Genomic DNA, 22325 nt, shown 5'->3' on the forward strand with positions numbered 1-22325 from the left:
GGCTCAGGCAGGGCCCAAGAATACACAAGCTGTCCCGCACAGAGTGAGAAAGTGGAAAAGGGGAGAAACTTGGCCCCGGGTTTCATCTCATTCTTAACTCTGCTTTGAAACTCCTTCCCACCAAGACCTGGACCTGTCCCTCCCTCTCTCCCGTCTCCTGGCTTCTCTCTAATGTGTCTCTGGCTTGGCCTCAGGAGCTAAGATACCTTTGTTCTTGAGCAAAAGATTCTGGAAGATGGAATTGTCTCACACATGCACACTCCTGACCTGAGGACGCTCTTGGTTGAGGCAAGCACATACTCTTAAGCAACAATTATTAGCCATTATGACATGACTGCTTTCCTGGGAGCAAAAGCCAGGCATCTGAGCAGCATAGTTTACCTCAAAGAGAGGTAAGGACAGGGGTAGAGGACAGGACCTCTGCAGTTCTCAGGAGACCAGAGAAACCAGTGAGGTTTGGTCAGAGCCTCTGTGACCTACCAAAGCTGGGGCCCTAGCCTTGGCCAGCAGTTTGAGTGTCCAGCAGTCCATGCTCTGTAAAATAACTCACAGGCTTAGACTTCTTAGGGGAGAGACCGGGAGGGAGCCATGGCCTGAAGTTAGCAGGGGTAGAGGTGCTGGAGGGAACAGAGGAACCATTAGAAGAATCCCAAGAAGTCAATTATGGCAGCAGGAGGAAAGGCCAGCTCCTAGTCTTAGAATGTGAGAAACCAGGGGTGCCTGGATGGCTCAGTCAGTTGAGTGTTTTGACTATTGATCTCAGTTCAGATCTTCATCCAAGGGTCATGAGTTCAAACCCTGCATTGGGCTCCACGCTGGGCAAGCCTGCTTTAAAAAAAAAAAATTAAAAATAAAGAATGTGAGAAGCCAGCTATGGCGTGCAAGAGAGAGGTGTTCTGCAGGAAATGAAATTGGGATGACAAGTGAGAAGGAGAGAAATCTGAGAAAGTCCCGATGTGAGGGAGGAGAAACCGAAAAACCAGGAGGAAAGGTTCAGTTCACCATAAATAGCTGTTTGGGGCTAAAGGTGGGGCTTGGGTCAATCTTTGGAGAGAAGACCCTCTAGGGAGAGTCCATGAGAGGTAAGGGGACAGGGTTGGGTAAGACCCGGATCCTAGCGAGGAGGTGGGGTGTTCCCTGCCTCTGGTGACAACATACTTGTATTACTTTTCATCCTCACAACAACCATGAGAGGGACCATTATTGTCCCCATTTCACAGACGAGAAAACCAAACTTAGGACTGTAAAAGCACTGATGCAAGGCCACGCCACCTATTCACTTAGGAAGCCAGGCTGTGATTTCACGCCATCTGACTCCAAACCTGCCTTGCTCTAGGAGCCCACACCCAAAAGCATCTCACCGTTCTCTGCCTTCCTCCACGGCCCTCTTTTCCTGTCCGCCTTCTTTGTCTGCTGCTGGGGACCAACTAGGGCCCTGGGGACCAGGGTCCCGCCATTAGTTCCCTGATACCCAAGCGCTAGAGCCACCCGAGGGGCAGAGCCCCCACGGGCACGAAGATTTTGAAGAAGGGGGAAGAGGGCAGAAGAGTCAGTGTGGGACTCAGCCTGGCTGAGCCGAGCCCAGGGGCCACGGGGGCCGCGATTTCAGCACCTCGGAGAGCGCCGGAGGGGCGGGGCCGAGGGCGGGGCGGGGGCGGGGCGCACGAGACCCTAGCCTGGGCCCGGGGGCGCGCGGCGGCGCTCGCGCCAGTCCCGAGAGCGGCGCGCGGTCCAGAGCCGCGCCCTGCCCTGCGCAGGTGCGCCCGCCCGCACCCGCCCCAGCTGGAGCCCCACGGCGGCGGCGGCCTCTTGCCGCGCCCCCGCCTCCTTCCCATCCGCCGCCGCCGCCTTCGCCGCCGCCGCCGCCGCCTCTGCGCCGCGCTCCGCCCGGATGGCCAGGGCTGTGCCGGAGAATGGCGGAGCGAGAGAGCGGCGGCCTGGGCGGGGGGGCCGCGTCCCCGCCTGCCGCCTCCCCGTTCCTGGGGCTACACATCGCGTCGCCGCCCAATTTCAGGTGAGAGTCCCCGGCCGCCGCGCCCCGCCCTTCAGCCGGGGCTGAGGAGCCCGGGCTTCCCCCACCCCCACCCCCATCCCCACCCCCACCCCCCAGCACAGACACCCCGACCCCTGGAACGGGAGGGCGGCGTGGTGATGGGGTTCCCTCCCTGGACAGGGTCCGCAGAAAACCCCTCAGCCTCAAGTCCAGGCTGATAGCTTCTGCATAGCCGTGGTGCAGCTCCCTCCGCCATTCCATGCCCTAGGCTAGGAGATTCAGAACTGGAATTGGAGGAGGGGGCGCTCAGGCCGCCTTCTCCCCCACTTTGGTACTGCGGCAGGGCCTGGGGTCTGGGCTGAGATCCCAGAGGAGGCAGGCAGGCTAGGGCTTTGCCTATGCCCAGTCGGAAAGCTTCCGAATAGAGATGGGAGCAGGCTGGGGCGCCCCGTGGGTCCCAGTTTCTTGGGGCAACTGGCAACCTTGGTGCTGGAAGGAGGAAGCCGTGGGCCCTTCCCCCAGCCCTGCCCGGACAGAGGGGCCTAACTCCCAGGCCTGGCGTGGCCAGGACCCTCTGTAGAATTAGGCAAGCACTGACCTGGCCAGGTGCGTGCACGTGCAGAAGGCTTAGAGACACTACGCCCAGCTGTAGTTGGGGGAGGTCTGGGTTGAGCATACCTGGAGTAGCCAAGGACATTGGGTGGAAGGTGTCCCTGCTGGAGCAAGTACCCAGGTCTGTGATCTGAGTCCCCCTTCACCCCTCTCTCTGCCCACTATCTGTTGTTAGGCAATTGGGAGATGGATTCTAGATAAGTGGACAGCGGGTGTTATGGAGAAGGGGTGGATGTCCTTCCACCATAATCCTGGGCCCATTTGGCGAGGGGGAAGCAGAGGGTGTAACTGCTCCAGAGCCTAGGAGGAGGCCTACATATACCCCATTGTTTCTCTATCTAATGAGCTGGCGCCTTCCCTTCTCCTGCCCCCCACCCCACCCCCAGTCAGGCCCCAGCTGGGCTCTGGCGCCAGCCTCTCTCTGACCAAGGGGTTGCTGGCTCCCTGGCCCTCAGGTGTGTAGAGACCCCTGGGGATCTCTAATGGCATCATCAGCACTAGAAACCTCCCCGGAGGCCCTCAGCTCAGAAACCGGGAAGACCAGAGGGAGGGGACCAGATGGAGGAGGCCAAGCGTGAGGGCTCCAGGGCAGGGGTTTCCGTGGGTAGTGCCTCTGGGTAATGGCTGAGGTTCCAGACCAATTCCACCTGGTATAACACGTCCAGCCAGGGAGCAAATACTGCCTTCCTACCAGGAGGCCCCTCCACAGTGGAACAGCTTAGAGGAACCTGGGTTCAAATCTGAGCCCCACCACTTTCTAGCTGGCTGACCTGACAATCCCATCTATTAGGCGAGCTAATTAATATTGATTCCTTAGTGTGCATGAAGTCGGTGTTCAACAAGTGTCCACCCTCCATGCTGTCCGTCCTCCGTATGGCTCCTTACTGTTCAAAGCATTCCTAGGGCAGGCTCATTTACCCTCACGGGCATGGGTATTGGTCTGCCCATTTTATAGATAACAAGATTGAGGTTCAGGAAGGCAGTGGCTTGCCTGAGGACCCTGAGGAAGTCAGAGCCTGGGGCCCTGTGTGTGTGTTCAGTCCACGCTGCCTCCAGGCCGTGTCTTTGGCCCAGAGAACAGTTTTGCCTCCCTCTACCTGCTTCCAGATCCCCGGGTGACAGTGCCCTCCACCCCACCCTGCCCCCGGCAGACAGGTTAGCATGGATGCTTTAGTGAGAGGAACTGACGAGGTGGATGCCAGCCAGCGAGTGTCCAGTCCCCGCCAGGTGGGTGAGAATGGCAGTGTGCCAAGGCTGAGGCGTGGGCTGGCCCTCCAGGACACTGTGGCCTGGCTGTGGGGACAAGGCCAGCACGTGGGAATAATAAAGGCAGTGTCTCCGGCCCCACATGGTCTGCCCTGCCTGCTCCAGCAGTCCCTCCTGACCTTTCCCTTGTTCTGCCTTGCATAGCCCTTCGCCCAGCTCGGGTTAACCCTGGATGGTCGCCGCTCTCTCACGGCTCTTTGGTGGGGTCATGGATCCAGCTGGTCTGGGTTTGCAGTGTGGCCCAGCCTTTTTAGCTGCATGCCCCAAGACTGGGCACTTCACTCCCAGAGCCTCTGTTTCTTCTTCTCCACGATGCCAGTGTTGGCTCCTGCTCAGGGTGGTCCTGAGGTGGACCACTCAGGCGGACCTGAATGGGACAACACGGGTTGACTGTTTCAGGGGCTGCGGGGAGCTGCTTTCATGCAGGGCTGGTGTTGTTACTAGACGTGTGCCCCCAGCACCACTGTCAGCTTCCAGAAGGCATAAGGAGTCAACACCTGAACTTTGGTTTGTCCGCTGCCCAGCATAGAGTAGGTGCTCAGTAATGCCTTCTTGGTTGATTATTAAGGGTAAGTTGTGTGCTGCCCTCCTGGAGCTCAGAGAAGAACATGTTGTCAGAGAATCACGGTGGGACGTGCTGAGCCCCCTGGGAGGCCCTCCCTTTGCCCAGCCCTGTTCTACCTGCTTTCTGTGAGAGAGCGTTTCATGCTCGCCAGAGCCATAGAAGCAGAGCGATAGTATTATCCCCACGTTGCAGATGAAGAAACTGAGGCATAAAGAGACTAGGTAAATGGCAGATCTGGGGTTTGAGTTCAGGACGTCTGATTTCAGAGCCACCCTGAAAAGAGAGAGCCCTGAGGGAGAGAGCATGTGCAGGGAGAAAGCATGGTGTGGACATGGAGAGGTGGAGAGCATTTGTTTGTTGGTAGTTGGTTTAAATAAGTGTTCTGTTTGTTTTTTTTTTTTTTTTTTCCTTCTGATTATAGAAATGCTCCAAGCAGTTACTAGTAGTTACCTCTGGATGTGGTATCAGAGGAGGAATTGTCACTGATGTCACATACTTCAGTTATTATTGGACTTCTCATTTCTACAAGCAGCCTAGGTTACTTCTGTAACTTACAACATTAGAAAAGAGAATTTAAAATTAAAGTGGCTCCTGTTCATTCTAGGGAAAACTCTAGAAAAGAGACTTTAGAAAAATGCCCAGTGGATACACGGAGCTGCGTAGGTGGGATAGAGGAGAGGGACAGAGGGACAGTCCATGTGGGAGAGACAAAGGGTGCTTATAAAAAGTACAGCGAGCGGCCCACCCCGGGTATGTGGGAGCAGAGCTGTGGGTGAGGGGCCTCAAAACTCAGCTCATCCAAACCCCCTTCCCTTTTACTGAGGAGGAGACCAGAGAGTGAGTGGCTTCCCTGAGAAGAGCAGGTGAGTGGCAGAACCCAGGCCTCATGACTGTCTGGATGCCGTGGTTTTTACCTCACCACGCCGCCTTGGGGATGACAGATACGGCCACCTGAGAGGTGCAGAGGCCTCCTCGTTTATCTCTCACTCAACAAACATTTGCGCTTTGGCGGGCTCCCTGGGGAGACGCTCCAGAGGCACAGACACGGGCCTGGCCATCACGCAGGTGACCGTGTAGAGGGGAGACAGACAAGGTCTTACCAGACGGGCTGGCTGGTGTGATGGTGGCTGAGGTCAGAGGCCCAGGGCTGCCGGGGCCAGCGGGTCAGTGCGAAGCGGCAAAGGTTTAGCAGGAACCACAGCGTTGGGTCGCTGTCTGGGGACGGTCACTCAGTCTGCTGGGTAGAGAGCGGACAGGGAGGCAGGGAGACCACTGGGAGACTGGCCATCCTGTGTGTGACAAGGAGGGGCTGGAGAGGACACGAGGAAGATTTCGGGGGCGGGTTAGCTCACTTGGTGAGGTATCTGGTATACCAGATGGGTGGATGACGCTGGGCCCCCTGGAGATGGGGTGCCCTGTGGGAGATGAGAGGCTCGGTGGGCAGGGAGGCGAAATTAGTAGGAGGCCTACTGAGCTTGAGGTCAGTGACCACTGGGGACCCAGCTGGAGCATTCAGACAGGCAGTTGTTTTTAGGCCTGGCATCACTAGAGAGGATTGGGCTGGGGCCAGAGACCCTGGGAGTCTCAAGAGAGAAGGCCACTGAAGCCTCAGAGAGAACATCACTACCCAAGGGGCAGCAGAGAGCAGGGAGATGGCCCAGGGCCCCGGAGCCTGGGCTGTTCCGGCAGACGTTTCCGTGGGAGGAGGGAAACCGGAACAGCTGCTGCTGCTGGAGCCACCCTCCCCCAGCCCTAAGGCCTGGGCAGCCTCCCCCCCAACCCTGGCTCGGCTCCTAGTGAACCCCCAATGTGGGGGGCAGACAATGGCCACGGCAGGGTTTCACCCCCACTTCTTTGATGGCAGAGCCTTAAAGTTGGTCTCTGAGTTCTTGGCTTGAGCCCCTCCATGGATCCCACAAAGTGGGGTCACTGCCGCCATCCGCACTTAGGGGTTCTTACCCATTCTAGGATGTCACCTCTGTCCCGTGGCCCTACCCTTGTATTCATTCAAAAAGATCTCTACCAACATTAACTGTAGGCCCTGCCGTGTTCTGGCGCCCAGAGCTGCCGGTGCCGTGGCACTTCCTTCAGTAGACGTTTATTTAGTACCTACGGTGTACGAGGTCTTGGTCTCTGTGCATGGATTAGAACAGGGGTAGGGAGTTGGTGCCAGTTGAACACGATGACCCCCCTGCCCTCAGGAAACCGCTCCATGGCAAGGCCAGCAGCCCCGGGACCAGGAGCAAGAGCCTGGCGCTAGGCTGGTCCGACCCAGTACAGAAAATTTATCCAGGGGAGCGGAGGAGAAAAGATGTCCCCAGATGCCACCATGTCTCATGGCTGCGTCCGTGTTAGTGTTTCTTCCTGCGTGTGATTCCTCATGTGAAGCCATGAGGTCATTATGTTCCGTTTGCTTATTAGAGTAGTTGCCATTTTCTGCATTCACACACAGACTTCCTAATATCCGACAAAAAGACCGCATAATATTCCATGCCCTGGGTGGCCACGGTTTAACCAGCCCGCTGGTGCTGAGCTATTAGTTGTTTTCAGTGGTTTGCTGTTAGGAGAAATACGCATCCTTGTGTACACGCATCCTTTTCCGCATGTGGGGTTGTTTTCTCAGGGCGGCTTTTCAAAAGTCAAATCACCAGATCCCAGAGTCCCGGCTACGTATCATCACTGAGAGCTTCAAACAGATCGGACACATTCTAACCCCATACTTGGGGACTGTCCCATAGGACTTGTTTCCTGGGGTGGACTCCGTTTTTCACTGGTGTCCACATATGGACATGGTCAGGGAGGGAATTAGAGACGAGAGAAACAAAGCTAGCCTGGCCCCAGTGTCCCCCCCCCCCCCCCCCCCTGAGCTGGCGGTGGCATGGGGTGGGAGTTCTGAGGATGCTGGGCTGACTCCCCCCACCCCACCGTTTCAGCCAGCACCTCCCTGGGGGCCTGCACATTCTGCCCCAGATCCTGATGTCGGTGGGCCACAGGAAGTTGAGTTGAAAGGGCACCTGACTTAGAGAATTTTAAGGAGAAAACCCAGAAAGGCCAGTGGTTCATTCAGCCAACATTTATTAAGTACCTATCAGGCACCACGTCATTGATCAAGACAGACATGGTCCTGCCCTTGTGGACCAACAGCCCCTAAGGGGAGCCCTCCCCCCCCCGCCCCGTAGAGCCCCCCACCCCACCCCACTGATCGCAGAAACCAAAGGTCTAATCGCAGTGATCCAGAACCACCAGTAAGTGGGCCTGAGAAAGCCAGGAGCAGGGCTGTTTGGCCTAGTCAGGGAGGTCAGGGAAGGCTTCCTCGAGGGACCCGGGGGGGGGGGGGGGCAGTGATACCCTAGAGTTCGGGGAGGGCCTAAGGAGCGTCAGGCCACAGGGAATTTTGGCCCCTTTCCCTCAGTGCCAGGGGAAGCTATTAAGGGATTCTGAGCTGGGGAGGGGTTTCAAGACCAGATTTGCATGTCACGTGCTGGTTTGGGTTGCCCAGTGGAGAATGGCCTGTAGGGGAGCCAGAGGGAAATGGGAAACCAGCCTAACTGAGAACTACTGGGCACCGGCTAGTTGCCCAGCACACACAGGGCGGCAGAGGGACAGGCTGGGCGCTTGAACCACAGATGCTCTCTGTTGTGAGAGGGGCCCGTGGGGCACCATGGCCAGGACGCAAGGTCACTCCGCTGGCATCCCTCCCTCACTTCCAGAGAGCCAGGAAGGGGAAGACAGGAATGGCCTCCGGACAGCCACATGCCTGGCTCGGGTTTGGCCTTGCTCAGCTAAAGCCTCAGCACTTTGCCACTTAACCCTTACTTTGCACACACTCCTAACTCAGCCTGCTGCCGGGCTGAGACGGCAAACGGGAGAGGGCTAGGCTGCCATCAGTGGGATGAGGAGAGCAGGAGACAAGACGGCACGTGGAAGGGAGAAGGCCACGTAATAAACACCAGAGCACAAAGACATGCTTGTTCACTTGGAGGAGCGCACTACAGGAAGAGGGGGCCCTCAAGTATATAGACTCCAAAGGTCAGGGAGGTCTCCGGAGACCAAACCCATGACACGGGGTCACCAGATGTTAACGTGGATGAGACCTCAGGAACCATCTCACCCGAATGGGCAAAGCAGGCCTGACTGGCCAAGAGCAGCTGCCTCTGGAGGGAAGCCGCCAAGGCCGCCGGATCTGGGGGCCTACTTCCTTCTCCTCTTCCCTCCTCCCCTCCAGCTTTTCCTTCCATCTCCCTTCCTCCCGACAATTGCCTTCCTTGAGCCTGGAGGGCCCAAGGGTCCGTTAAGCTTTCCCTCCACAAAGGGCCTCCTCTGGAGACCCAGGACATGGGTGCCTGGAGGAGCGGGAGCTAAGGGCAGGGGCCAGGGGTGACTCACCAAGGGGCCTGCTTGACCTGTCTGTCCCCCCGTTCCTTGGTCGTGCCCTCACAGCGCTCTGCAATCCACACGCTCCACTGTGTTCAACCTCAGCAGCACCTTTGAGGTCGGGGAGGGGGCGGGGGCGGGGGGGGCTCATTTCACATGTGGGGAAACTAGATTTTCGGCGCCCTCCGTGTGCGCCTCAGGGTTCCTCATCTGGAAAAGGGGCAAAATAAAACCCTCTCCCAAGGTTGCAGTGAGGATTCGGGGAGATGCAGGGCACGAAGAGGGTTGGCGGCCCCGAGCCTCATCAGTGACGGAGTCAGGACCTGGTCTCGCGCCTCCTGTCTCCAAGCCTGCTGTGGTGACCATTCTGCCATCCTGCCTCGTGAGGAGGAAGAGGTCAGATAAGCAGCTCCCTTCACCCACCCCACTGCAGCAGGACACCAGTGCAGGCTTTTGAGCCCGGCCCGGTGCTCTTTCCCCCCGTGTCCCACAGCTGGCCTCACGGCTGGGCCTGCCTGCCCCCAGACCCGCCGTCCCCGGAAGTGGGATACAGTGGGACGCCGGGGGGTGCAGAGATGAGCTGCGGGCCTGCCCTGAACACTCTGGCCTGCGAGAAGCAGGTGGACGCTAAGGATGTCCCTCGACAAACATGTGGCAGGCGTGTCCTGAGGGCCTTGTGTGTGCCAGGTGACCTCACGAGCTCTACCCTCCAGGAGCATACAGTCCAGATGGAGTGGGGAGGGTGGGGACCTGTGTGCCATCACCTGCTCGGCACAAGGGTGGGCGATGTGAGCTCCATCCACCTCTGGAGCAGCCTGGCGGGCTGTCTGAGGGAGGCCTGGTCCTGTCTGTCCCGCCACACCGCCTTGCATCCACGCAGGTGGCGACACCAGGCACAGGTGAGGGGTGACGGGGGACCGGGAGGGCTTCCCAGAGGAGTGGGCTTAACCGAGCCTTCTCCCAGCAAGCACAGGTTGAGAAGCCTGCCTGCCAGGTGCTCCATCCGAGCACTGGACTAGACCCCTGGGGAGGCAAGTGTGGGAGGTACAGGCAGTCACACGCGGAACTGGAGACCTTGAACGCCAAGCCAAGGGGCCTGCCACTAGCAGGGAACCTTAGGGGGCTTTGAGTAGGGGGCAGAAGGGTGGTGTTTCTGGCAGCTTCGCCTGATGGTCGGTGGGGTGGAGTGCTCCCGGCATGGGGACACTGAGGCAAGCAGGCCAGTGGGGAGGTCTGGAGCTGCAGAGGCAGGAGCTGGGCTGGGACCCGGCAGCGAGGAGGAGATGCGGATGTGTGCAAGGATTACTGGCAGAGCAGGGTGCCTGAGGGCACCTCTGGGTCAGATGCCCAGGCGCCCTGCAGCTCTCTGATGCTGGCTGAGTCGCAGGAGTGGGTCTTCTCTGTGACTTTCCAGGCAGCCGATGCGTCTTGACCACTTACTTAGCGCCGGCCGCTGGGTTCTCGTCCCGAGGCCCGAGGTGTCGCGCCGCACTGGTCAGACAACGGGGCTGCCGTGGCTTCTGGGCCGGACCATCGTCCGCAGCCTACCCCCACCTCCACACCACGCCATCCCCCAGCCCCGAGAGCCTACCACCCTCAGGCTCCAGGTCAGAAGAAGCCTTAAAGAGCACCTTGTCTGTCCAGCTCCCTTGTCCTGGTCAGAACCCCTCTCTGCCGTCCCCTCCAGCGCCTACCAGCCTCCGTTTATGGCACTCCGCAGTGGCAGAAAGCTCATTACCTTCCAGCCCCCCCGGGAGGGGTCCATACAGGGTCTGCCTTTAGCCCTGGCCGTGGAACCTCCTGTACCCATAGGCGCTTCCTGAGTGCTGACAGATGAAACCCCCGGGAGGTGACAGAGTTCTCTCCTGCATCCAGGTTGTCAGTAGAGGCAGCCGGGACCCACCTTGGGCAGCACTGTCTGGATGCTGCCTGGCCCCACGGAAGCCTCTCTGATGAGGTGTGAGGGCTGAGCGCCTTGCTGTGTGGGTGGGGGCATCCATTCATGGAGAATCTCAGAAGCACCCCCCCACCCCCACCCCATCTCACCACCAGGTGCCCCGAGTGTGGCGCTGGCCCTTTAAAGCAGATCAGGGTTGGCTTTTGGGGGGAGACATCCCAGATTTCTGCCATCTGCTTACAAGCCTGGTCCAGGGAGGGGGGCCACCCCAGCCCCCGACAGGGGCATTGGAAGGGCAGGTGGCATCGATTGCAGTAACCTGATCCGATCCCGAGGGGGAGGCGGCAACGCAGCGGCTTCAGCGCAACTGCAAGTGCCGGGCCAGGCCGGGAAGGCAGCCGCCTGCAGCTGAGGGCTGGGCTGGGAAGCGCTGGGGCCGGGGCCTGGGTCGGCAGCCACTGCCTCTTCTCCTGGCCCATCTATTTTTAATGAGCTCCCCAGGCTTCTGCTGCGGGCAGGACGCAGAAAGGCAGGCCCCGGCAGTGGAGGCCCGAGGCCCCAGCCCTGCCCTGAGCCCTAGCCCCCCAACCCTGCTGGGCATGAGAGGGTGGCCCTGGGGCCCTGCAGCCCCCCGGCCGGGCAGGGCTCTCCATGAAGCTGGTGCCGAAGATGGATTCGAGCCCAGACAATGACAGCTGGTTGGAGGACCAGTGGGAGCGCTGGTAGGGGGTAGAGGGGTTGGTGGGGGTGGGGGGACATTTAGGGGGCAGCTCCATGGAGCTCTGGGTTTCTGTTTGGTCTGACAGAGGCAAGAGGCAGGGGATGTGGGCCTGGGGCTGGGGCTGGGGGCTGGGCCACCACCTCTCCTGGTTGACCTTGGACTCCTGGGTCTCCCTTGCTCTGTGCCTCAATCTCCCTGTCTTACTTAGGAAAAGGCTCGGAATTCTCCCCAACTTCCACAACAGAATTCTCTCACATGTCCCACCCACACCAAGCCATGTAGAGTGCCCAGGGCTAGGGGTGAGCCAGTGTAGGGGACAAGCGGACAGTCACTACAGTGGGGTGGGGGCTGGCCTGGGGGTAGAGGGTTCTAATACAGCCAGTTAAGAGTTGTGCTCTGGTCTGTCTCCTGAGCTCACGACACCTCCAGCCCCAGCCCCAGGCCTTCCTTGACCCTCTGCAGCCTTCTGTTCAGGATCTGTGTGCTGGGCAAGGCGATTTTGTGGTTGAAGAGATGAGACGAAGAACACAGAATGGGGGGTGTAGTTTCTCCTGGAACAGGCTGAAACTAGCCACATTGACACCAGATCTCCCTTCACCTGCTCCCGGGGCTCACGAGGCATCGGTCTTCCTGGGCTGGGGGCATAGAGCACTCCTCCGAGGCTGGGGAGGGGCCTCTGCCAGCACCTCAGGTTTTGTCACTGCAGGGATTGCACGGGGAGCCCTCCTACTCCAGGCATCCCTTGTCGCTTCTCACCTCTGCGTTCTCCATGGGTGAATTGGCCTTGGCACCTGCCTTGACCCTGGGAGGCATTTCTCTGGCAGAGCTGAGGCTCTGACCAGCTGGGCCTTCTAGGCACTGCCTCCTGGTTGGCAACCAAATGGAATAACCTGGAGTAGCCTGGAGCCTCCCCTCTCCCTGCCTGTTACCCCTTGTCTTGGCTCGTGTGGATAAGTCCCATGCTCTGGGGGCTGTGATTTGCCTTCGAGGGACTGCCCCTTGGAAGAGGTACTAGGGAGACATCAGTGGACTAAGTAGTCCTCCTGGGTTGGTAACTTTGGCTTCCTGTCCTCACCAGGCTCACCCACGACATCAGCTTGGAGGAGTTTGAGGATGAAGACCTCTCAGAGATCACCGAGGAGTGTGGCATCAGCCTGCAGTGCAAAGACACCCTGTCCTTGCGGGTAAGAGTGGGCTTTCAGGAGCCCCTGAGTGGGATGGCAGGATGGGTAGGGACAGGAGTGAAGGTATCCCCACATCTACAAAAGGACTTTCAGGGTCTGTATGGCATCCTCATTAAATGAAATGACATCCAAGAAACACATCCAGTACAATGTGTGGCCCATCTTGGGTGCTCGATCAGCACTTTTTTTTTTTTTTTTTTTTTTTGGGCCAGGGGCTAAGGCAAGAGGCAGCTCCTTCAACTGCCCACAAGAAGGGAGAGGACAGGAGGTCTTCAGATGTAGGGCAGTAGCAGTTAGCGCTAGAGTTAGGGAAGGATCAGCACTACCCTAAACTGTTTCCAGAGCAGCCTTGGCAGAGGGCCTGAGGCAGAGCAGGGTGGAGTCTGTTAGAGTCTGCAGTGCTTTGGGACAGGAAAAAAGAGCCAAGGCACTCCCTCGGCTGCCATTGCACCAAATCACACCACATAGCCCCACAGACCCTCCCTGGAGGGTCTAAAGGAATTAGCAGTTCTAAAGGATCCTCTGGAGGGTTAACCTAGCATTGCTGCTGCTTTTGGCCTCCTGGCTTTGTCATAGGACAGATGGCTCTCTCCATTCCCTAAGTTCTGAATCCTGCCAGGGGGTCCTCAGCATGTGGGTAATTTGGGTCAGATAGGGATCCCCCTAGGTCTTTTCAGAACAGGAAGAAAGGAACCATTGGCCAGGAAATAGGAGGCAAAGCATGGGACTAGGTTGCAGAGTCCAGAGCTTCTGTCAGCACCCAGGAGGATGGGTGGCTAAAGTGGACATGGTATTAGAGGAGAATGGTTAGCAAAGGAGGGCTGCGGTGTGAGCTGGGTGGGGTGCCTGTCTCTGGGTTGAACTCCTGTTGCCTGTTACAGAGATTCTGTAAGCTCTGCCAGGCAAGGGGAAACCAAGGGATGAGGATGACCCTCCAGTACCCCCACGGCCAGGCCAGCAAGGGTGAGGAATGGCCCCAGGGCCTGGACATAGCTTCCCTAAGCTCATACACCTGTTCCGGAATCCAACACCACCCTTTCACCTAACATGCACCAGCAGAGTTTGGGAGAGGGTGGTCCCTGCCACCAGGCAGGGCCCTGAGGCAGTACTAGCTAGAGGTGTACCCTGTGGGGACTTAGACAAGTTCTAGGGGGCTTTCACACACTCTTGCCAGTAAGCCCTCACCTCTCTGGGAAGCTGGGAGGCAGTTAACTGGAGAGGGAATTGAAGGGTCAGGGGATCTGTCCAAGGTGCCAGGGAGTTAGTGGCAGAGCTGAAACTAGACTGGGGTTCTGAATGATCAAGGTTAGGATGGCCTAAGAGAAAACCCAGGTTAGAGGGTCCTCGGACTGGGACTGTCGAGAGGTGCCGCGTGCCGGTGCCCCCACTTGCCCTCCCCCCCTTCCTCCCCACCCCACCCCCCACCCCCTGCATCCCTCTTCTGTTTGCACTGCGGCCCTTCCTCCATCCTTCGCCTGGCTGGGACTGGTTTCCCAGTTTTCTTCACTGCCCCCTTCAAACACTAACCTCCCCCTCCTCCATCCCTTGTGGGGCCCGAACTCCTTGGCGACCCTGCGTCCCCATGGCAACAGCGGTGACCTCACTCTGGGCTCGGCTTACAACCCCGGTGAGGTCACCGGCCGTTGCCAAGGGAACGGGAGGGTGCAGAGAGTCAGGAAAGGGGGCAGCGCGGGGAGGGGGGCGGCATAGACCGCCAAAGGCGCCGACTAGCTTGGGGAGGAGTCGGCCTCGCGAGTCCTCGCGAGGGGCGAGGGGCGAGGGGCGGGAGGGCGCGGCCCCCTCTCGCTGGCCACCTGCCCCTGTCCCCTTCCTTCCCCCTTTGCGGCCGCGGAATGGACTCGCCCGGGTGGAGGGGCGGTGCGCGGCGGCCTCGGCCCCGCCCCGACGCGGCCCCGCCCCCTGACGCCCCTCCGTCCGTGCGGCGCAGCCCCCGCGCGCCGGGCTGCTGTCTGGGGGCGGCGGCAGCGCGGGGAGCCGGCTGCAGGCCGAGATGCTGCAGATGGACCTGATCGACGCGGCGGGGGACACTCCCGGAGCCGAGGACGACGACGAGGAGGAGGAGCGCGCGGCGCGGCGGCCGGGAGCGGGGCCGCCTGAGGCCGAGCCCCGCCAAGAGCCGGCGCCCCGCGGCCAGGGCCAGGGCCAGGGCAGTGGGGACACATATCGGCCCAAGCGGCCCACCACGCTCAACCTCTTCCCGCAGGTGCCGCGGTCTCAGGTGAGGCGCGAGCAGCGTGGGGCTGGGCTGAAGGGGTGGTGCCCCGGGGACTGGGCGCGCGAGGCGTAGAGGGCGCAGAGCAACTCGCGGAGGAGGAGGGTGGCACGCAGGCCGGCAGGCTGGAGGCGCGAAGAGAGGCTGTGGGAGAGGGACCTGCCGGCCGGCACTGGGAAAAGTCGGTTTGGTGAGACTTCCCAAGTGGGAGGTCCCAGGGGAGGTGGTCTCGGTGGGCAGGTGGGATCTGCCCTAAAGGAGAGGAACCAGGTGGGGCCGACAGGGTTTAGAGCCTCGTAGAGGGTTGAAGGAGTGAAGAAGCCGAGGGGGACAGTGGAAGGATCTGGGTAAGGAGAGCAGTGGGGGCTTAGGAGAACAGAACAGGGCTTTGAGGGGTCGCAGGGATTTGGAGCTTTGGACCTCAGGCTGGAGCAGGGTTTCCCCTTTAGGGTGTGGGGCTCCTGGTGAAGGGCAGAAGCAGGGCCTGGAGAAGAGAGCAGCTAAAGTGGTCGTTTCCAGGAAAGGTCATGGGGAATTGTGAAGAGGTGGGGATGGGGAGCTCAGAAGCAGCCGCCAGTTTGAGATGTGGGCAGCTGGGAATTCCCAGAAGGCAGGGAAGAGACATGGGAGGTGGAGCTGCTTGGCTGAGTTGGGGGCCTGGGGCCCCTGGGCTGGGTGGCTGGATGCCAAGGAGGGTTGAATAGGGTGGGGGAGAGCCGGCTGTGGCCCTTTGTCTCCCAGGCCCCGGCTGGAGAGGTGTAGAGGAGGGGCCCAGGGAGGTGGGGCTGTTGGTGGAGGGTGCAGGGGCTGCAGGGAAAGGATTGGTCCCTTTCCCAGAATCCTCTGGGGTGGATTTTGGCAGCCAGACTCATGAATGTGAGGGCCTATGAGAGTGTTCCCAGGGGAGAAGGCCTAAATAGTTCGTGGGGAGCCTCATTGGCAGGCATTGTGGAGAGGGGTTCCAGGGCACCAATGATGTGGGATGGGCAGCCCTGGAGATCCAGGAAGGAAGGCCACTGACAGCTACATCTGTCATAACTCAGTCATGTGCTCCTGGAGGGGTCTGGGAACCATGTTACTGATTCATCATTTGCACGATTCATCCCAGTTCCCCAGGCCAGCTGCTGGGAGACCCTTCCTCGTCCTTTTTCCAGCTTCTACTAGAATGTCCCTGTCCCTTCCCTAAGCTATAGCTTGCTGAGCTCCAGGACTTGGCTGGAAGTGAGCATCTATATGTATAGCCTCAGTGTCTGGGACTGGGGGTCTGGCTCTGTCCCCAGATGGCTCCTGCTTCTCCTCCACTCCTCCCCCACTCACCACCACACATATTGGCCATCACTACCTTTGTTGAGGCTGATAAGAGCATCTCCCCCGAGGGCCAGCTTCCCTGAGCCAGGAGGGAGAGCCGTCTAGAGCCAGCAGGTCTGGCTGGGAGGGCTGGGACTTGGCCACCCCTCCTGCCTGCTCGAGGAGGGTTGGGGGTGCGTGCGCAGCAAATGGCCTAGGGATGGCCTGATGGGGGCAGGGCCGGGGCCTCCCTGTGCCGGGCACTGTTGACTGCTTCTGTCACAAGGGCCTTTTGTTTTCTGCACAGGACACACTGAATAATAATTCTCTGGGCAAGAAGCACAGTTGGCAGGATCGGGTGTCTCGATCATCCTCACCCCTGAAGACAGGTAAGTCAGGACCCTTTCCCGTACCTGGACCACCACCTGCCCTGTCTCACTTCCCCCTCTAGAGAGCCAGCCTGGCAGTTTCCGTCTTGCTGAGTTGAGGTGAACTGCCTGTCCCGTAGCCCTGAGCGGGCCCATCTGAAGTCAGCTGGGGTGGCAGTGAGAGGACTGGCCCCAGAGTCCACCGTGGCCTCGTGCTGGGGAGCCTTCACCTTGGTTTCTGTGTCCCGCATGCTGAGTGGAGGGGGCAGGTGGCCTGGGAGTCAGGGGCGAAGCTCCCCGCTTTTACCGCCGACACTGACCCACCTGCCCTCCAGGGGAGCAGACGCCGCCACATGAACACATCTGCCTGAGCGATGAGCTGCCGCCCCCCAGCAGCCCCGCCACCACCAAGGATCGAGGCACCTCCACCGACAGCCCTTGCCGCCGCAGCGCCGCCACACAGATGGCACCTCCCGGTGGCCCCCCCGCTGCCCCACCGAGCAGCCGCGGCCACTCGCATCGAGACCGCATCCACTACCAGGCGGACGTGCGGCTAGAGGCCACCGAGGAGATCTACCTGACGCCGGTGCAGAGGCCCCCGGACCCTGCAGAGCCCACCTCCGCCTTCCTGCCGCCGGCTGAGAGCCGGATGTCGGTCAGCTCCGATCCAGACCCTGCCGCCTACCCCTCCACTGCAGGGCGGCCGCACCCCTCCATCAGTGAGGAGGACGAGGGCTTCGACTGCTTGTCGTCTCCAGAGCGGGCCGAGCCCCCGGGCGGAGGGTGGCGGGGGAGCCTGGGGGAGCCACCGCCGCCTCCGCGGGCCTCGCTGAGCTCGGACACGAGCGCCCTGTCCTACGACTCGGTCAAGTACACGCTGGTGGTGGACGAGCACGCGCAGCTGGAGCTGGTGAGCCTGCGGCCGTGCTTCGGAGACTACAGCGACGAGAGCGACTCGGCCACCGTCTATGACAACTGCGCCTCTGCCTCCTCGCCCTATGAGTCAGCCATTGGGGAGGAATATGAGGAGGCCCCCCGGCCGCGGCCCACTGCCTGCCTCTCCGAGGACTCCACGCCCGACGAGCCCGACGTCCACTTCTCCAAGAAGTTCCTGAACGTCTTCATGAGTGGCCGCTCTCGCTCCTCCAGTGAGTCTGCAGCAGGAGCGGTGGGGGGCCTGGGAGGGGGAGAGGCGAATCGAGGGTGTTCCTGGAGGTGGCCTCGCCCTTCTGCTTCAAGGCATAGGACCAAGAGCTTGCCGCCTGCCCCCTAAACCTCGGCTAGAGGTGGGACCGTTCTCCTCCAGCCCGTCCCCCTCACCTGCAGGTGCGGAGTCCTTCGGGCTCTTCTCCTGTGTCATCAACGGGGAGGAGCAGGAGCAGACACACCGGGCCATATTCAGGTAAGAGCAGCGGGGTCGGGCTGGCCAGGCGGCAGCGGGGACACGCCCTCCCTGCTCTGCCATCACTGTGTGGCCTAGACCCAGCCCCTGGAGCTGGCGTTCAGCCCTCCGCTCGGCCCCAGGGGGACGGCGTCCACCGTGTCGGAACTCCCGAGCAGGGTGATGGTGCGATGGGTCCGTATGGCGTGGCCCTCCGCAGTGCTGCACTGCCAGGCCCGGGGACGGAGCACCTGGTCCGGCTGGGGTGGGGCAGGAGCCCAGGAAGGTGCCCGGCAGAGACCGTGCCTGACCGTACACAGGGCGCACCCCCCAGCCTCCTCCACAAGGAAGTGCTCACTTCCTGTTCCCTCTGTGTTTTACCAATGGCTCTGGGCACTTCCTCCCTTAGCCCACAAGTTCCTCGATGGCAGGTGTGTGTCTGCGTGACCTCGCTCTTCCGCAGGGACCAGCACCGTTAACAGGCGCTCAGGAGACTTTGCACATGTTTATTGAATTAATGCTGCTCTTGCGGCGCCTGACCTCAGAGCGGGGTGGGGAGTAGACGGTTGGCCCGGCTGGGGAGGCCCTGGTGGTGAATTCCTCACGTGCCCTTGCTGGGGACAGGTTTGTGCCTCGACATGAAGACGAACTTGAGCTGGAGGTGGATGACCCGTTGCTGGTGGAGCTGCAGGCCGAGGACTACTGGTATGAGGCCTACAATATGCGCACAGGCGCCCGGGGCGTCTTTCCCGCCTACTATGCCATCGAGGTCACCAAGGAGCCTGAACACATGGCAGGTAGCGTCCTTTCCCCTACTCTGGTGCCACCAGGCCCCGCCTCCGCCCTGGCCTCATGTGACCCACCGGGGAGGGCCCTCGCGGAGGTGACATTAGGTCCCTTTCACAACGGGAGAAGAGCGAGGCCCAGCTGAGCTGGGACGTCCGCGGACTGTGGCACCCTCTGCTGGCTCTGCCACTCCTCACTTCCCGCTTGCTTTCCAGCCCTGACCAAAAACAGCGACTGGGTGGACCAGTTCCGGGTGAAGTTCCTGGGCTCGGTCCAGGTCCCCTATCACAAGGGCAACGACGTGCTCTGTGCTGCTATGCAAAAGGTGCCTGTTCCCCGCTCCCTTCGGATGGGCGCCCACCCCCAGCCCGGTCCCCGCCCTCTCCTGGGGAGAGGGACATCCAGCGCCTGATTTTCATCCTTCGCCCACAGATCGCCACCACCCGCCGGCTCACCGTGCACTTTAACCCGCCATCCAGCTGCGTCCTGGAGATCAGCGTGCGGGGTGTGAAGATAGGCGTCAAGGCTGATGACTCCCAGGAGGCCAAGGTGACCTCCCCGGTCCCAGCCCCCAGGCCCCCCCACCAGATCTCTGTAGCCCCTGCATGCCACTGACACCTGCTTCTCTTCTCCCTTCTGCAGGGGAATAAATGTAGCCACTTTTTCCAGTTAAAAAACATCTCTTTCTGTGGATACCATCCAAAGAACAACAAGTAAGTGGGAGGGACAGAGATTGAAATGTCAAGGGGTGGCCTGGAGCTATCATGGTAGGACTTGGGCCTGCGAGTATGTGGGGGCAGGGGGGCTGAGCCCACTTCCTGTCCTCCCACAGGTACTTTGGGTTCATCACCAAGCACCCTGCTGACCACCGGTTTGCCTGCCACGTCTTTGTGTCCGAGGAGTCCACCAAAGCCCTGGCGGAATCCGTGGGGTACGTCCGAGTGTATGGATCCTGCCAAGCACCCGGCCCCAGAGCGCGCCCCTCATGCTTGGCCCACCCCAGTCCCCACTGCCCTGCACACCTCGCGGCCTGGAGTCAGGGCTGGGTGGTGTCGAGGAGTGGCTCCCACACTTTTTGGCGGTTGGACCCTTCCTTGAATTGCGGCGGCACCCAGGAAGCTCAGTGTGTAGAGGACAGAGCAGAGCAGCTCTGCCAGGGGAACTGGATCCCTACCCGGGGACCCCGAGGCTCCAGCCTGGAAACCTTGGGTGGAGATCCTGTTCGTCCCGTCACCTGTGTGTCTGCCTGCTTCCCAGGAGAGCGTTCCAGCAGTTCTACAAGCAGTTCGTGGAGTACACCTGCCCCACGGAAGACATCTACCTGGAGTAGCGGCGCTGCCCCGCCCTCTACATCCCCGGGCCCTCGGGCCAGCACCGGGCCAGCTGGCTGCTGACGGGACTCGGCACTGCTCGAGGAGGGGGGCCCATCACCACCAGAGGGTGGGGAAGTGGGGGCCTTTGGCAGAGGGGGGGGGAGGGCGGGGTTTATGGGGAGAGACGAATGCAGTTTATTGTAATATATGGGACTAGATTCATCTATGGAGGACGGAGCAGGCTGCCCGGGGATTGGGGAGGGGCGGGGCTGGAGGGGTGTCAGGCCTCTAGCCAAGAAGGGTGCCCACGGTAGGAGCAGAGGGCTCTGTCCCGTCCTTGGCGTCACTTCCTTTGCCGGGGCCTCTGGCTCTCTGGCCGTGACTCCTGCCTCGACAAAGCCCACGTGCCACCTGCTGGTGCCCGCCCCGTCCCATTCCCCAACTCCCAGCCCCAACCGAAGGCCCTGAGCTCAGGCTGAGCCCAACCACCTCCCGAGGACTTGGAAGTAAGGAAACGGCAGCAGGTGGGGGTGCAGTCCCTGTTCCCAGCTCCGTCACTTGTGTGGCCTCCGGGTGGCTGTCATGCTGGCCCCTGGCACGTGTGGGACCTCACCAGGGAAGGAGAGAGCTGCAGCGGGGCCCCGTCCCAGCAGGAAGAGGAGGCTTCTGGACCGGCCCGGGCCAGCCAGGGCCTCTTGGCTGCCCCAGCTGTAGCCCCATCTTGGTCCCGTCACCCTGGCCACAACTATTAAAGTGCCATTTCCTGTCTGGACCGCAGTGGGTGTGTCTGCCTGGGCCCCTCCCGCGCCCAGGTGGTGTCCATCCCAGGAAAGGCCGAGCCTTTGCTGCCCAGAATAGCTTTATAAGGGGCTCCCGTCACAGGTGTGCGTCGTAGTAATACTCTGCCATGTCTGGCCCGTCCCGCTTGCGCTGCTGGGCCTGGGAGAGCAGGGGTCGAGGCCCTCGTGGCCGGGGGTGCTTGGGTCGAATCCCATAGTCTGAGAAAAGAGGGCGTGCGTGGTAGGATTCCACTGAAGTCCCCCCAACCCCCCGCCCCGGAACAGAGCTGTTCGGGATGAGAGGACCTGGAGGAGGGACCTAGGTGCCCCTCCCCTAGGGCATGTGTCCAGCATTGGCGGGGGGGGGGTGGGGGGGGGGGTGGGCAGGGCTGAAAGATACTACCATCCACCAGGCCGGAAAATGGCTGCGAGAGTTCTAGAGGGCCTGAAAATTCTTCAGGAACAGATCGCTGAGGCCTGTGGGAGATGTTGGGGTGCTCAGCCCTGGCCCTAAAGGCCACTACCACCTCCCCTGTCAAGGCCCAGGGTAGGGGACAGGGTGAGCCTCGACGCCCAGCATAATGGCACCAGCCTGTCCTCAGGGGAGGGGAGAGGGAGGCAGCATGGCGGAGCCAGCCACCTTCCAGGCCCCCGGCCCTGTGGACCCCTGACCCTTTGACCCCGGGAGATACCTCGGTGGCTGGGGGCCGAGGAGTGCGGCTGCCAAGACGAGGTCCAGGAGGAAGAGGCTCAGCCCGGCCCTGGGGTACAGAGCCCCCAGCATGGCGAGAACCATCTCCTCAGGTCCCTGACCCTGGCTTCTGCCTGCCCCTCCCCCAGCAGGACGGAACCACTGCCAACTCCCAGGGCCACCTCACAAAGGGGATTAGTTCCAGGGCTTGGTGTCACTGCCCAAGAGTTCAGGGCACAAACCTTTGGAGTCTGATCTCGGTTCAAACCCCAACCTTGCCTCTTGCTAGGTGGACATGTCACAGTTGTGGGCCTCAGTTTCCTCACCTGTGAGGTGAGGTACATACGTATGTGCCCAACGTGTGGCACACGGGGAGGTCACGCAGAGCCCCAGCCGTCCCCACCTGCTCTCCCTCAGCGATGCCAGGACTGTCCTGCCAGCCAGAGCAGGCCGCTCGACCTGCTCAGAGATGCCACTGGCAGTGAGCCCGCTCCGAGGGACCTCCCCACTGTTCCCCAAAGCTTCCAGTGCCGTGGCCCCAGGGCTCCACGGGTCCTGCCACCGCCCCGAGGCCAGGCAGGGAGGGTCCAAGTTTGGTGGCAAAGCCTGCCACCTGCGCCCCGGAGCGGAAGCTTGCCAAGGGTAGGAACTGGTTTTGTTCACTGCAGGACCCCCAACCACCACCGGCGGACGTTCAATAAATATGTTGAATGAACCAATGCAGCGTGACAGCATGCAGACAGGCTCTTCTCAGGCTGAGAGCCCACTGTGGGGCCCTTTCTTTGACTCCCGCTCAGCCCCGTTAGTGCCACGCAGACCCGGCTCACTTCGGAATCTCAGAGACTTTAAACACGAGACCCTCGGCCCCACTCCAG

At 60.7% G+C, this 22325-nt stretch overlaps 2 protein-coding genes across 2 annotated transcripts; one reads left to right on the forward strand and one right to left on the reverse strand.

Annotated features, from left to right (window-relative positions):
- Positions 1–1869: 1869 nt before the first annotated feature.
- Positions 1870–20748, forward strand: MAPK8IP1 (mitogen-activated protein kinase 8 interacting protein 1). Its single transcript, XM_047877948.1, has 12 exons — positions 1870–2014; positions 12507–12612; positions 14561–14851; positions 16440–16521; positions 16836–17648; positions 17827–17902; positions 18506–18678; positions 18883–18992; positions 19100–19216; positions 19310–19380; positions 19500–19598; positions 19925–20748. Exons 1-12 carry the CDS (start codon positions 1914–1916, stop codon positions 19995–19997), a joined length of 2112 nt encoding a protein of 703 aa, XP_047733904.1. The 5' UTR covers positions 1870–1913; the 3' UTR covers positions 19998–20748.
- A 108-nt stretch (positions 20749–20856) lies between these two features.
- FREY1 (Frey regulator of sperm-oocyte fusion 1) lies at positions 20857–21555 on the reverse strand. The gene is made up of 3 exons (XM_047877951.1): positions 21452–21555; positions 21163–21236; positions 20857–20978 (listed from the first exon to the last, which is right to left on the reverse strand). The coding sequence occupies exons 1-3, from the start codon at positions 21553–21555 to the stop codon at positions 20857–20859; spliced, it is 300 nt and encodes a 99-aa protein (XP_047733907.1).
- Positions 21556–22325: the final 770 nt, after the last annotated feature.

The sequence above is a fragment of the Prionailurus viverrinus genome, chromosome D1 (genome assembly GCF_022837055.1).
Source record: "Prionailurus viverrinus isolate Anna chromosome D1, UM_Priviv_1.0, whole genome shotgun sequence".
Classification (NCBI taxonomy): Eukaryota; Metazoa; Chordata; class Mammalia; order Carnivora; family Felidae; genus Prionailurus; species Prionailurus viverrinus.